This window comes from Patagioenas fasciata, chromosome 1, assembly GCF_037038585.1.
Source record: "Patagioenas fasciata isolate bPatFas1 chromosome 1, bPatFas1.hap1, whole genome shotgun sequence".
Taxonomy (NCBI): domain Eukaryota; kingdom Metazoa; phylum Chordata; class Aves; order Columbiformes; family Columbidae; genus Patagioenas; species Patagioenas fasciata.
The window spans coordinates 32,653,828-32,669,213 of record NC_092520.1 but is presented as its reverse complement, the minus strand read 5'-3'; the positions used below and the strand labels follow the sequence as shown (position 1 = coordinate 32,669,213).

Here is a 15,386-nt window from a genome sequence, read left to right as displayed (position 1 = left end):
AATCTGAGAGGTAAAGACTGTTGAATATATGTGTGTTCAGGTTTTGTGTGGTGTGTGATATAGTAGTAATAATAAGATGACTGTAGTTGTTACAGTTTTTAATCATGTAGTTTTCAAGGCAAGAGCTGTGATTTACAATGCAATGTTTTATTTTCCATGCTCTGTCAAGTGATAGCATGGTTTTATTTTGACTTAATTCAAACACTTATGTTAATAGTGTATAGTAAAAGCAAATTAAGCCAAACAATGAAGATTTGCAAAATTTTAGGTACAATTCTTTTATTCCCACTTGTTTTTCGGTGCTTGCTCTGCAAGGGAGTGCATTTGAACATGTTTAAACTAAGAAAGAATGGTCTGAATTATTACTGTGTATGGACACAGTTGGCACAATATTTTAGCTGATGCATCATCATTATTGCCACTGTTATTAATGAACATGTTGAATGTCTTGAACGTATGAAGGCATAGTAATTTGTATTCTGTAGACAAGGCTTATGTTAAATGCTTGTGATTAATATACTGTTGACATAAAATACAGCACTATATTACCAAAAGACATGATACATTTGCTACAGAATATATATAAGCAGCTTCCATGTGCACTACTCTTCCTAGTTTTCTCATGATCACACATTTATTTTGTAAGTGCTGTATTTTTTCTCTTTGTATTGCTTGCAGTAACTCAGACATTAATCCATTAGGGCAACTACAGAAGCATAAAGCAGAAAGCAGGAGACTTATTTTTAACACACCAGTGCAGAGCGACCCCACAGTAAGGTCACACTGCTTGCACTGGCTCCTGTCTGGTCAGGAGAGGTCTCCTGGAGCTGGATTTGGAACCTGGCACAAACTCACTGTGTCATGTGTTACACAGGGAAAAGTTCAGATATTCAAATCTGGTCTCAGAACACAGGCAGTCAGAGATGAGCTGCGGTTCTGAGAAAGGAGATTTATTAAATATTTTTACCTGTCCCACAGAGCTCCTGACTGCCCTGTTGACTGTACCTTTTAAAGTTCATGTTTGCAAGCACCTCTTCAAGTACGAAGTAAGGGTTGGGTGGGGGTGGCGAGTGTCTGTATCTGGGTGCGTGGTGTTCATTGATGGCAAACATTTCAGTCTACGCTTGAGAGGGTTTTAAAACTGAGACATGTTGAAGCCAAGATGGACCAACGTGGTGCTATGAATAAAACCAGCCAGTGTCTGTCATCACAGGCACCTTGCCACCTTTGACTCCTCACCCCAATGGCCACAATCAGCTAGAATCAACAGAGCAAAGCTTGTATGAGCTCAGAGCAATGTTTGAATATAGATCTCTGTATTTGCAGTGCAATATTTAACAACATGTCTTTAGGCTTAACGTACACTAAAGAGGATCATCTGCTCTATAAATTCAGCTGCACCTTTTGCAACAGCACCTTAAGCACTAGTGCACATGAAATATTTTAACATCAGCATTTCTAGACTAATATTTGAAGATGTGAGGTTAGACCTTTGGTTTAGGATGAGCAGTTGTTAGCATCCTGACAAAAATCCAGGGGGCATATTTTGGTCGATTTTCATTCAAGACTTTTTTTTCCCTGTTTTTGCCTCTAAAACTTGTGCCCTAAGAACTTCGCAAAATAATAATCAGTCCTCCCACCACTGCCCTCCGATATAATCAAAGCCTTGTCTTTCCAAGACAGGACACTCCTCACAAGGCTAAGAGCGATCAGCTAAAACCTGGAGGCAAACCTAGGTCCATTTAATGAGCCTATCATTCATTAACATTTACATTGCCAGTTGTTCCAGTGCATTTGAAATAAATAGAATGGGGAAACTAAAGGAGAAGGAAGTGAATGTCAATGAGAAGCTCTAGGGCCTGATTCCATCGCCACTGGTCAGCAAACAGCAAATACCTCCAAACCTGGCAAATGTACTCTGGGGTTGCTGAAACTGTTGGGAGTGAGAGCACTGGATGAGAGGAAGAATGTTGTGGCCTGTCTGGACAATTGTTCTCCAGAGAACTGATGTATTTTGTATTGGATTTAGAAGAACTAAGAAGAAAAAAAAAAAAATCTGTTCAGCTGAGCTTTCTGGGTAAGCTGATTTTGACTAAGAATGTTATTTATGAAAATGCAAAAATGCTCTCATAGTTTCTTATGTGAAACAGAAAAATAAAAATTCTGTGGCACAGAGAGAACAGCTATGATTGTAAGAGTCCAAGTTCTGGTTTCTTCTGCTCTAAGAAGTGCTGCACTTGCGATAACATGCCAGGTATTCCATTCCTAATGCTGTCTTCCTGCAACATGTAAAGGAAGTTTTGAAGGTCTCACTGCTGCTGCAGCTCTGTCTCCTATTGCCATTGGTCAGGGACCACAGCACAGCGCAGAGCTGCTGCAGAGGCTATGTGGGCTGAAGTAAATTCTTAGAACCATTTCTGGGCAGCTATCCAAAAGCCAGTGTCAGGCTAAGCTTAGAGGACTTTTCAGACACAACTAATCTGATACTTGACATCCTTCAGTTTAGGGGTGTAACATTTATATTGAAAAGACTCACACACAGCTATGTGTTAGCATGGTCAGGTGAGAGGGCAGGTCACTTTGGGAGCTGTATCATTCTGTAGTGGTGATGCAGGCAGTGGTTAAACTAAGATATTTTTTTTTGCTGATTAGTGACTTGTTGGGCTAATTGAATGAGCTCTGTTCAGCTAAACTAGATGGAGCTGCAGGCGTCTGCACACCACTGTGATTTTTCCCCCCTAGTCTTTAACCACCATTTAAATGCCTGGACGATATGCCAGACAGTATGGAGAGAATAAGATCATCTATACTGTACACTTCATTGCTCACTCTTTGCACCTCTCCCACTCCTTTCTATTAATCAAAAGCCATCTTCTGGGGTTCCCATGCTTCTGGAACTGCTTCTGCTCTCCAAGGTTTTAGAAATACAAAACATCTTGTTTATAATCTCCAAAATTCAGTCTTACAATGGACTCTGCAGTGACAATCAACATCAGAAAAAGTGCATTTGAAAAAACGTTGTGTAGCCTCTATAGTTACCGTGTTTTCATACACATACAATTGCATCCGTCATAGAAGCCTTTCAGTAGGGACTGTAGTTTAATATACAAAAATAATAAAAGCAGTGGATGTATGACTTTTGGAACCGTATAAAATGCAGGATGTGTCAGAACTACAAGAGCTGGGCTAGTTCCCATAAAATTTACAAATACTACAAGCCCCCGATGTTTAACACCATGCAGGTGGAAGTATATAATGTATTGCTATGTCCTGCTCTCCAAGCAGCCTGAAGAACAGCCATGCTGGGTCTCCTGAGGTGTGACTGCATGGTGCTGTGGCCTTCCAAGGACCCTCAAGACCGCCTCCAGGAAATTCAGCTCAACCTCCAGCCACTTTCTTTGGATCATTTTGGCTCTCAGACTGCTGAAAGTGTCAAGCGAAGTAACTTTCACCAGTAGCACTTTCCTCCAGAACAAACTACCTAAATGCCTTAATCCTCACATCAACTGTTACAGAACTGGCAGCTTATGTTTTCAAAAGATCCCTTATTGTTTTCCCTTAGAAACCCCTTCTTCTTGTTTCGAACAGTCTAGCACCAGTAGCAGCTTCTTCACAATTTATACATGCCTGTTCTCCTCATGTCTCTTGTCTCAGCCTTCAGTTGCACTATCTTCTCTTGTTCATCTATATCATTCTTAATTGCTTTTTTGTCTCTCTTTTCCCTGTCTTCTTGGTGGCTTTGCATTTGAAAGGAAAAGCAATTAAATATGTAAGCTCATTCTTTAATTCTGCAGGACTGGATTCCCCATGGCCTTAGAGCTGAAACAAAGCCAGCCCATGTCCTGCATGAATTACCTAGACTCTGGCTGCATTTTTAACTGTACTTAGGAACCCATCCTTAGGTGAACTTTTACCTATGGTCCAGCTGGCAGCCCGCTGGCTGCAATATGGCTGTGCCTTGTTTCCCGTCTCTGCTCTCTGACCTTGAAGAAGGTCAGAAAAAGTTGTTAGCGTGCTGTGTGATGTCTGGTAGTCAATGCCACCTCCTGCTCACACTGCAAGTCAGACAGGAGGTCAAAGGCATTAGGAGGTGGCTTTAAAGGCAGGATGCATACTGCAATCCCTCAAACATTTTTGCTGTGCCAGGTACTTGTGGCTGAGTCCTGTGAGATGTTGAGCCATTCTAGTAGTTTGATGCTTCCAAAAAGCTGAACCCACTGCAAATCATGCACTCCTGCCACTTCTGTTACATTGGCACTGGTGCCAACGTGAAACCAATTCAGTTCCATCAGCTGGCAAAAGACTACTTTTGGATGGTACTTTCTGTAAATTTAGTGAGTTGAACCTGCTAGTGTGTCGGACAAGCACTGTGAACAGCATGAGCAAAGGGCCAAAACTGAGTCTGGGAAAGGGAGGGGGATGCAGGAAAGTAAAGGAGCATCCTCCTTGTGGCAGTGAGCTACTACATCAGGGCTGCCATGTTGCCAGCATCCACAGAACCCTGTGTGGGGGAGGACAATTATGGAACATAGAGAAAGGTGTATGAACATCCAGAAGCCCAACGTGTCTATCACTGCAGCCTGTGCCAGTTCAGCCTCTGGAAGACTACCACTTTCTCACTCTATCAGGCTTTGTTACTGGAAGAAGGTGGAGATGTGAGTTCCTACCTGTGGCTGATGCTTTGCAGCATCAGCAAGGAATCCCACTGCATACTAATGAACCTGAGTGATTTGCACAAGATGTGTTTTTTGTGACAGATGACTACTGCAAGGACAAAATCCTACAGCTATTTTCCCCTTTCTGTGCAAAGTAACCTGTCTTGCTCAAGGTTAACAGCAATCAACTCATCTCGGCCAAACACGGTGTTAATTCTGGGACCCTGATGTTGTCATGCTGTGAAATCAGCAGGCCTGTGAAGCAAGAAATTACTTCTTCAGAAAGCATCCTGTCTTTTTCATAGTATCACAGTATCACAGTGTGTTTGGGATTGGAAGGGACCTCAAAAGATCATCTAGTCCAATCCCCCTGCTGGAGTAGGAACGCCTAGGTGAGGTCGCACAGGAACATGTCCAGGCGGGTTTTGAATGTCTCCAGAGTAGGAGACTCCACAACCTCCCTGGGCAGCCTGTTCCAGTGCTCTGTCACCCTCACTGAGAAGAAGTTTCTTCTCAAATTTAAGTGGAACCTCTTGTGTTCCAGCTTGATCCCATTACCCCTTGTCCTATCATTGGTTGTCACTGAGAAGAGCCTGGCTCCATCGTCATGGCACTCACCCTTTATATATTTATAAACATTAATAAGGTCACCCCTCAGTCTCCTCTTCTCCAAGCTCAAGAGACCCAGCTCCTTCAACCTTTCCTCATAAGGGAGATGCTCCACTCCCTTAATCATCTTGGTTGCCCTACACTGGACCCTCTCCAGCATTTCCCTGTCCTTCTTGAACTGAGGGGCCCAGAACTGGACACAATATTCTAGATGGGGTCTCACCAGGGCAGAGTAGAGGGGAAGGAGGACCTCTCTCGATCTACTAATCACCCCCCTTGTAATACACCAGAGGATGCCATTGGCCTTCCTGGCCACAAGGGCACAGTGCTGGCTCATGGTCATCCTGTTGTCCACCAGGACCCCCAGGTCCCTTTCCCCTACACTGCTCTCTAATATGTAATTTCCCAACCTATACTGGAACCTGGGGTTGTTCCTGCCCAGATCCAGGACTCTACACTTGCCCTTGTTAAATTTCATCAGGTTATTCCCCGCCCAACTCTCCAGCCTGTCCAGGTCCCGCTGGATGGCAGCACAGCCTTCTGGCGTGTCAGCCACTCCTCCCAGCTTAGTGTCATCAGCAAACTTGCTGATAGTACACTCAATTCCCTCGTCCAAATCGTTAATGAATATATTGAATAATATTGGCCCCAGTACTGACCCCTGAGGCACTCCACTAGATACTGGCCTCCAACTGGACTCCGCACCATTGACCACCACTCTCTGGCTTCTCTCCTTAAGCCAGTTTGCAACCCACCTCACTACTCTATTGTCTAGACCACACCTCCTCAACTTAGCTGTGAGGACGCTGTGGGAGACTGTGTCAGAGGCTTTACTGAAGTCAAGGTAGACCACATCCACCGCTCTGCCATCATCCATCCACCTTGTTACATTCTCATAAAAGGCTATGAGATTGGTCAAGCATGACCTACCCTTGGTAAAGCCATGCTGACTGCTCCTAATAACCCTCTTATCCTTGATATGCCTTGAGATGGCATCAAGGACAAGCTGTTCCATTACTTTCCCAGGGACAGAGGTGAGGCTGACCGGTCTATAATTACCCGGGTCCTTCTTCTTGCCCTTTTTGAAGACTGGAGTGACATTTGCTTTCCTCCAATCCTCGGGCACCTCTCCCGTTTCCCAAGACTTGGCAAAGATGATGGAGAGCGGTCTTTTTAAAACCTTTTAATTTTAAAAAAATCTGATGTTACTTAAATGCTTAATTTTACCTTTTTTTTTAAAGTACATTTTTAAATTTTAAAAAAAAGGAAATAGTATTCAAACACTGATAGGAAAAGCTGGATTACCCAAAGCTAGACTGTGGTAAACAGAATAAAAGTGGGATTACTTGGGTAATTATTTAATGCAAAGACACTGTGGAAAAATAATCAAAACTTGGGAACTGGGAAAGAGAATAGTGAGGCTCCTTTTAAAAGTAACAACAATGAAACACTGAAATTTTCCTACACAGGTATTTCTGTGTTTTGATCAAACTAAATCCTGTGCTGTGAAGGACACAACTCGGGGTCACTGCCACCACATCTCACTGTCCTTTGTCTTGTGTGAGTCACATTTCTGTTTCTGTTTCCCCAGCAGATGCTTTCTACTCTGTCTGGATATTGTGCACTGCCAAAGTAAGGGGTGTACTGAAAGTGGTAGAAGACATACTGTATGTACCATGTTCTTTGGTGTCACACTGACCCCTCTGTCCTTCATTCAACACGTTAAATCTTCTCCTCTTGTGGAAAAGGTTAGGCCATATCTTACACCATGTGCTACCTGTTTTTCAGATGGGCATAGAGACATGTTGGCTTTTCTTTGTGTTGCATCTACTAGCATTCCAATTGGAATAATTTCTTCCAACCGTTACTTGTCTAGCTGCAGCGCCATGTTGGACAAATGCCTCTGTGAAGCAATTGTGACTTATCTGTATTTGGCAAGCAGTCAGAGGACAACAGCCTGCTTTGCAGATTGCCTGTTGAGGTTGGAAAGTATTGTATAGTAGTGAAAAGCCTTCTGTAGTGCCTTTCTATTTGAGAATCTTTAACAGCTTTTCATGTGCTCATTCAAATAACATCAAATCTAACACTCTGACACACATAGGAATTATTATCTCTGTAGGGAGTCTCAGAAATGAAGAAAAATCAATTTTCCAGGACCTGCTGGAAGATTGCAACACTTTCAGAAAATTTTGTCTGGATTACAGGTTTACATTTACTAGAATTGCCTTGCTGGGAACTCATGCTCTATGACTCTCTTGTCCACTCAAAGCCCGGAACTGCCCTGTATTCCTTTACCCTTTATGCCTTGAAACCAAATAACACAGTCCTTTTATATGCACAAAACTAGGATATGATAAAGACCTTTGGCTCTTGCCAATGCCAGAGCCCAGATCAGGTTATTAAAAAATGTTTATTAACAAAAAGGCTACAGAATAACATTTACTGTTATTTCTGCTTTCACTTTCCTTTCCCCTTGTACTCTGCACAGCAGAGTCTGTTGCTAAGTTGGAAACTGTAAGACGTGTTGTCATTGTATGCCTAGATGACATATACTAGATGCTGGAGCAGGAAATGTCATGGAATACTTACCAAAAAAGGGTCTGGAAAGATTCTTGGGAGTCCATCCTGGTGCTTGGGCTGGGTCATCCAGACTGAAACTACTCCTGAGAAACAGCTGCTTAACAGTTTTAAAAAGCTGGTGATGCCAAAGGCACTGCAAGTTCCTCAGTCAGTTTCATCTAGCGCTGTCCATATCACTAGAAAGTCTGTTCTAATGGCTAATACAAGTGGTGGAGGAAAGATAATTCCTTTCCTCTGTACAGCTACTCTTCAGTCTTGAAGATTATGTTATCATCAGTCTCTTTTTGAATAAACAAGTCTACTTCTTTCAATCTTTCCCTGCAGATTGTGTTTTGTATCCCTAGCCTTATTGTCCCAACTCCTCTCTACAGCCCTCTTGAAGTGCATCACACATACCTGGACGTGGTGCTTCAGCTGAGGCTTTGTCCCTGGCAAACACAATAAGACAACTATTTAATATGTTTTATATTTTACCCATACCAATAGCATGTTGAGTGTTTATTTTTTTCCTACAGTCATCTGCTGTATGACTGAGTGTCAGATTAACTCCTCAGATAGAAAGTGCGAACACTGAAGATGAGAGGTGGCTGTCCCAGGGCAGTTGACTTCATGTGCCAGCCTTGCTTTCACCATGCAGCCAATAGGACTTGAACAAAGCTTATTATGTGTCTAATAATTACAAAAGTTTCCAAGGAACAAAGAAAACTCTCCGGTGGTTATAACTAGTGACAAAACAACAAGGCAGTTTGAATAATGCCCATAACCATCTGAGTCATTTCACTAATCATTCATCCAAGCAGTAGTACACTAGGCAAAACTGTCTTCACCACTGCAGAGAACAGAAGAGAAACTATTTTCCACGGTAAGTAGCAGTAGAAACGGCAAAATAAGAATCAATGCACAAAAGGCGGAGTTCTCCGGTAGAATTGTTTGAGAGTGTCCCTCTTTTGTTTAAAAAAGAAACATAAAAAATGTGTGAGGAAACTCAGAAGCAGTAGGGTTCGGGGTCTGGCAACTAATTAATTAAACCTTCAGCCCTACATAGGCCAGCAGGAAAGAACTGGCTTTTTGACAAAACTGTTACAAGACTGTAACCAGTAGCACACCAATAGTACATGGATCATTCAGAGACATGTGAAGAGATGCTGAGCACCAAAGTCTACTGCTGATAGGGCAGGCTCAAGGCAGCTTGCCAAAAATAGTGTGTTGGCTGTTGATAAAAGCATTACTTATCTCATCATATGAATCAGGTTGAAAATGCAAGAAAAGAGGTTATTCAGAGGAGCCATCCAAAAGTCACTACAAGTAACAAAAGTTAGCTTAAATTCCTCTTTATTCAGAAGTCCACTGTTAAGTACTAACAGGCACTTAAGAAATTATGTCAGGTGCAAGCCGTAATGTGTGAGCAGGAACTGGTTTGCATCAGATAATAAAAACCGGCTGCCTGCAAGAGGAGCTGGCCAAACTCCAGGAATAACTTCAGGTTAAACTGGAACTAAAGTCCTTCTTGAAAGGAGACAAATTTGGAAAGTCAGAAAACAGAAGTGGGTGTCCTGCAAAATGACTTAGCATTTGAATAGGTCCAAATGATCCCTGTGCAAAAAGAAAGGAAGGAGCCATTCAAAGTTTACCTCAAATAAGATCCTCCTTCTCACTGTAGATATAAAACCTGGAAAGTATTAGACAGTTACTAGGAGTTTCAGGAGGGAGTCTGAACATGAGTGCTAATTCTAAGGTGTGAGTTTGTACCTGCCTTCCAAGAGACCGAAAGACAACTTTGCAACACTGTGACTGGAACTGTGGGCTGCCCGAGCCATAACAACTGAAATGTAAAATTTGTGGGAGGTCTGCAGTGGACTTGGATGGTTGTAGAGAACTGTTTTCACTGCATGAAGCATTTATAGCACACTGGGACCCAAATTTTGAATTCCTTATATTTTATTGACAGATTCATGTAAGGCCATAGCCAGCTTCTTAATGAGAGCTGAATGGGCATTACCCCCTTCCCTCATTGCCTGGTAAGCTTAAATGAAATTTCTCAGCTGCCAGCCTTGCCCTGAGATTAGTGAAGGGGGCAGTGCTGCGGGACATTTTTGACCTTTCAGGGGTAAGGCATGCTGTCCATTTATGAGGCACTGGAGTGACAGCGGCAGCAGGGCTGTACCACAGGGGTAGATCCTACAAGCACATGGGGGCAGGTCCTAAAGGCATGTCTGGCGGCTCTTCAGAAAGAAAGGGAAAGTGCTGAGTTGTCAGAACAGGCTGCCTTTGGGCTAATTTCAGCCATTTTACAGGGTGTCCTGGGCACAGAACCAAGAGAATGGACTAGTCATTCTTGTCTAGTATTCGAGGGCTGGTCAATGCCACCTGTACAGTGGATACAGAGGAACATGGATAGTCCCAGTGTTTCTCCTCTGGCCAGGCAGCCTTGTGGTGGCCACAGCTGCTGTCCTGTCCCTGTTATCCTTCTGGAGGGGCTTGGGATATACATTTACAAAGCCATGTAAAGCTTACATAGTGAGTGTATCATTTCAGCATTGCTAATGCAAATAAACATAGAATTGTGCAAAACTGTGTAATAATAATAATAATAAAAATAAATCACTTGTGGAACTATTTATTCAAAAATATTCAGCAGGATATTTTAAAGTGCAACATAGCTTTTTAAACCCACCCTCCACTTTCTGTTCCCCCACAGAGCAGATATCTAAGGTTCCTGCACCGATTTAAGGAAGCTTAACCCAGATACTGCTGTTGTGTCTCTGGCAGCACAGGCTGTGTTCAACTGTAAACCGAGGGAGCGAATTAATGTCTTTATAGTTAATGATGAGGAGAAACCCCGAGGGGTGAATGACCTGTTCGTTAACCGAGGAGCACTGAAATACCTGACATACCTGTTCCAGTCTCCTGGGGCAGGACTGCTAATGGAAAATACCGCCCAAGTCTCCCAAGGCCAGTGGGGAAGGGAGGCTTCTGACTGGAAGGACACAGCGGTTAATTTTTTTCCTTGCTCACTACAGGCCGACTCGGCGGCTCCCTCAAATCAAACCTCCCCTCACGGCCACGACTCCCCGAGGCCCTTTCAAACCCCACCCCCGCCACACACCGGCCGCCTCAGGCAAGCCCGCCCTTGCCCGCCCGGCCAACGGGCGAAGCAAGGCGGAGCCCAGCGACCGCCCCAGCGGAGGGGAGCGGGGCAGGGCTGGGCTGGGCTTTATAAGCGGCGGGGCTACTTGCGGTCGGCACGGGAGGACGTGGGAACCCAGGAGGCTTCGGGGGTGAGTGGGGAGGTGGCAGGTGTTTGGTTCTCAGATTGCGGGGAATGTCATCACTCACCCGGTCGGCGAGGGGGCGGAGGGCCCGGCCCTAGGGCCTCGCCGGCCCCTCCGCCCCCTCGCCGGCCGGGTGTTTTCCTGCTTTAATATCAAGTTTGAGCTGTTTTTCTTCAGTGTAATCCATGGAGTTAGAAATTATTGCTTAGATAGCTATCTTATGCATGCTTCTATCACAGGTAATAAGTTTTTAGGACTGATAACTCGGTTAACACAAACGTTCTGCGTCATTTAAGAGTCAAATCCATTTTAACTAACTAAGACTGCTGTAGCTAGAGTATACTGTGCACTTAGTATTCTAACAATACTGTTAATCCTTAAAGAATTTGATATGTGACTACTGAAGTCTGTTCTCTAACAGGGAAATATCTAAATATTTAAGTGATGCATTCTTTTACAGAACTTGGGCTTTTGTTTTTAGTTTATTCACACTGCCAATTAAAAGCAATCAAACCTGCTTCAGAGTATTTTTGCTGAGAGTGTGTGGATGATTTGCTGTATTAATGTAACTCAGTGTCCTTTAGGAGGGATAGTATCACCTCTGGCATCTTACTGACATTCAGGGAACAAAATGCGTATTTGATGAGGATTATTTCTTTCTAATAAAATTACAGACCTCAGTTTATTCTACAATGAAGAATAAACTCCTTTTAAGTAGTTTGACTGTTGAATACTTCTAAGGAGATTCTTACAGTTTTTATCAGTGTAGGGAGGAATTTCGGAGTAAAAAGCAAAACAGGAATTCAGAAAATGAGACAGTTGAGGGGAAAGGGCAAAGTTGCTTGCTGGTGTGGTTTTGTTTGTGTTTCTTTTTTATTTTTTTTTTTAATTTTTTTTTTCTAAGATAAGCTCTGGCATTGTACTTTAATTTCATACTGTAAGTGTGGAAAGCTAGAAGGAAGAGATGCAATGTAGAAACACATGGAAAGACTCAGATAGTTAGTTTGGCCTAAATAGCAGGAAAGGAGACTAGTTAGCCTTTCAGAGGTATGAACTTTGATAGTGCTATGTAAGGCCTTCATCTTGGGCTATGACAAAGGAACAATGTGCTATAAAATTTCTGCCTTAAGGTATTCTATACATGTGTCAAAACTTCAGCTAATGTTACTAAATCTGTGCACAAAGTGAAAACTTTATTTGGCTGAGCTTGCATACTTCTACATTGTGTCAGTGCCCCAGAATTACATAGAAAAACTGAGTAGCCTTCATTGCCTCAACAGAGTGAAATACAAACCAAACAAAAGTACAAATGTATTTTAGTTTTATTGGTGTTATAGTATTTCTGATAGATGAAAATTTGTTTTAATGTGTTGAGGGGGGGAAGTTAACTGTATTTTCAGTTTTGGCAAGTTTCTCAAAACAAAGATCATGTGTGTGGCTGATAGTGGGGAAAGTGAGCTTGGCTTTCTCTCCATTAATCGAAAGATATACCATTAACCATGGCAGGACAGGAATATGAGGAACTTGGAGATGGAAGTGGCCTTCCCCTGGCACAGTGCCATAACCATGTGGCTCTGCTGCTTTTATATTGAAAAGCTGCCATAGTCTGCCTGTGACTTCTGGTCTCTTCATGGCACAGTTTTTTGCAATATACTGGGTGGCCTTGCTTGCCTCTTCTTTATGTGTGTAGTTGGTTTGTTGTTGTTTTTTTTTTTTTGGTGTGTGGTGTTTTTTTTTTTTTTTTTTCCTTACATCAGTGATGTTCTATGCAGTGGCCTAAAGAGTAACATGGATTTCTGTGCACTTGGTTGTTGAGTATTTGAAATTATATGCTTTTTATTGTATTGAGTGTCAGGTAACCCAGGTAACTCTTCATGAAGTAAAGATGATAAAATGAGAACTAGGGCTGTGGTAACTATTCAGGCATGCTCAGTGCCTGCAACTTCTGTTAACTTCATTTAGACACAGGATTATTGGCACTTGTAGAGGAAGTGACCAAAGAAGGTTCATCTTTACAAAAGGTGGTGCTAAGTAAATGGTGTACTTGAGATTTTCCAGCGGGGCGGTACAGGTGAATAAACAAGGTAATGAGGGATGGAAATGCAAAGGGAAATAGTTTCAAGTACAATTATTCCGCAAAGTTAATTGGCAAAACATAACTGTAGAATCCAATGTTTAGGAGGATATTATAGAAAATGGGGAATGTATTATATTATGAAAATACATAATAATAATATATAATGTTATATTATGGAGAAAGTATTTATATTATGAGGAAGAGGAAAAAAGCTGTGGAGACATCTACTTGGTTTTGAGAAGGGCAATCTTGTATCAGCTGGACTAGTCTGGTTTTGCAGTTCTTACAACTTGTCTAAAATAATTGAATTAGTGTAGGCAAGCATATGCCAATTATGATTTGCAGTCACTTTGTCAAGTTCACTTAACTGACCTCTAAGTATACCTTATGTACCTGATTACACTAGTTTCGTAAAACTTTCACAGGAATATTGTGGCCACTGGTGGTGGAAATAGGCCTTAATGGAAGCAAAATGTTGTATGCATCCCTGTTTTCTTTTCAAGTGTACCAGCTCATGTTAATGTTGATAGCAGGAGAAATGGGACAGAAGTTTAGTAATGACTGTCTTAAAGTTCTATTTGATTGCAGACTGTAATCAAGCTAATTCAGCTTGGTAAGAATCATTGGAAGTTATTCATTACAGTGTTCCTAAAGATCATGCCTGGGAGACAAAGTACTTTAACCTTTTATGGTGAGGATAGTGGTGGCCCAAATATACAGCAGAGACATTGATTTGAACTCTAATGCCTTTGTGCAGTATTATTGACTTCTCATTATCAAAGGCATGGAATGTTTTTACCCTTAGCATATTTGGACAATCCATCTTAAATGGACAAGGCACAAAGTTTTAATAAATGTTAGCCTATATACTTAATAATGGATGTTTACAGAAGCATTAAATCATTGTCTTATTTCACAGAAAGAAGCAATAATGTCAGCACTAAACTGGAAGCCCTTTATCTATGGAGGCTTAGCATCAATCACTGCAGAATGTGGTAAGCTTTTCCTTCAACTGTTTACATTATTTCCTTTAATCAGTTCCTTTTAAAACAAGCTTGGTTACATGTTATCAGTGACGCAGTAGTACATGGTAGGTCTACAGCACAGGAGTTTTTTTCTTAAATGATGACTGAAGAGTTGCTCAGAACACTGTTACAATGTCAGAACACTTCTGTCTGTAAAGTTGTGTTCCCTGTGAGTCTTGTTTTTGTACAGACTTTAACTTTGCATTCTATTATTTGGTGGTTGTTGATCTGTTCCTGGACAGCAGTTTTAAGTATACACAGCTTTTGTTTTGCTAAAGTAGACACTTAGTGCTAGGCTGGCAGCTAAATAGCAAACCAGTTGCTTGCTCACCTTCTCTTAAGGGAAGCAGAGGGAAGAGAAGGAAAGATTCACAGGTTGAAGTAGAAACAGATTTAATATAATAATAATAAAAGGAAAATTATACAAAGCAAATACTTTGCTGAGAGCATGTGTTCTAGTAGCTATGAACACCAGAATGGTGGATGCTGTGAGCACAGCAAGGTCAGTAAAGGTGTGGAGAGCAAGAGCAGGGCACAGGGAAGATGCTGGAACCAGGCCCCAGGACTCCCTCAGGGATGGCAGCCATTTGAAGGAAAAAAAAGCCATTCCCAGCAACTTCCCATTTAAATGTGGAACATCACGTTCATGGTATAGAATAGCTCTGTTGGCCAGCTGAAGTCAGTGGTCCTGGATCTGCTCCTCCCCACATTATACACCTGCTCACTTGCAAAACATGAGAAACTAAGGGATGACCTTGGCTTCCTTACCAATAAGTATCAACATCAGTGAGTTCTTGCATTCTTTCATGTTAAGTCCCAGACACTGGAGGAAAACATTAACTCTGTCTCAAGGTGCTATATTGCTGTTCTCAAACTACATTCAAAACAAAGGACTATGCTAACTATCAACAAGAAAGTTAACTAACCTCATGGAGAATTAGCTTGGCTCAGCCAAACCAGCACAAATTAAGCTATTAACTTCAAAAATTTTTCTCTTAGCTTTTCTGAGTACTCATGTTGCAGTTTACATTCACTTTTCTTGAATGTGAGTGGCTAGTTAGATTTGAACATTTAAATTTGGTTAGTGTGCAACAGAATAACTGCTATAGTGAGACAGTGCATCTTATATTTTAGTGTCAACTCTAAGGACAAACCTACAACATTAACA

General features: G+C 42.0%; 1 protein-coding gene across 2 annotated transcripts in view; it reads left to right on the top strand.

Moving 5' to 3' along the window:
- The window catches only part of SLC25A30 (solute carrier family 25 member 30), a 35,956-nt gene that overhangs the window by 11,967 nt on the left and 8,603 nt on the right, over positions 1-15,386 (top strand). For both annotated transcript variants that reach the window (XM_071805643.1, XM_071805640.1), the window contains one exon: positions 14,113-14,188. In XM_071805643.1, the coding sequence (XP_071661744.1) occupies positions 14,125-14,188 (64 nt within the window). In that variant the 5' untranslated portion in view covers positions 14,113-14,124. The remainder of the gene's footprint in view (positions 1-14,112; positions 14,189-15,386) is intronic.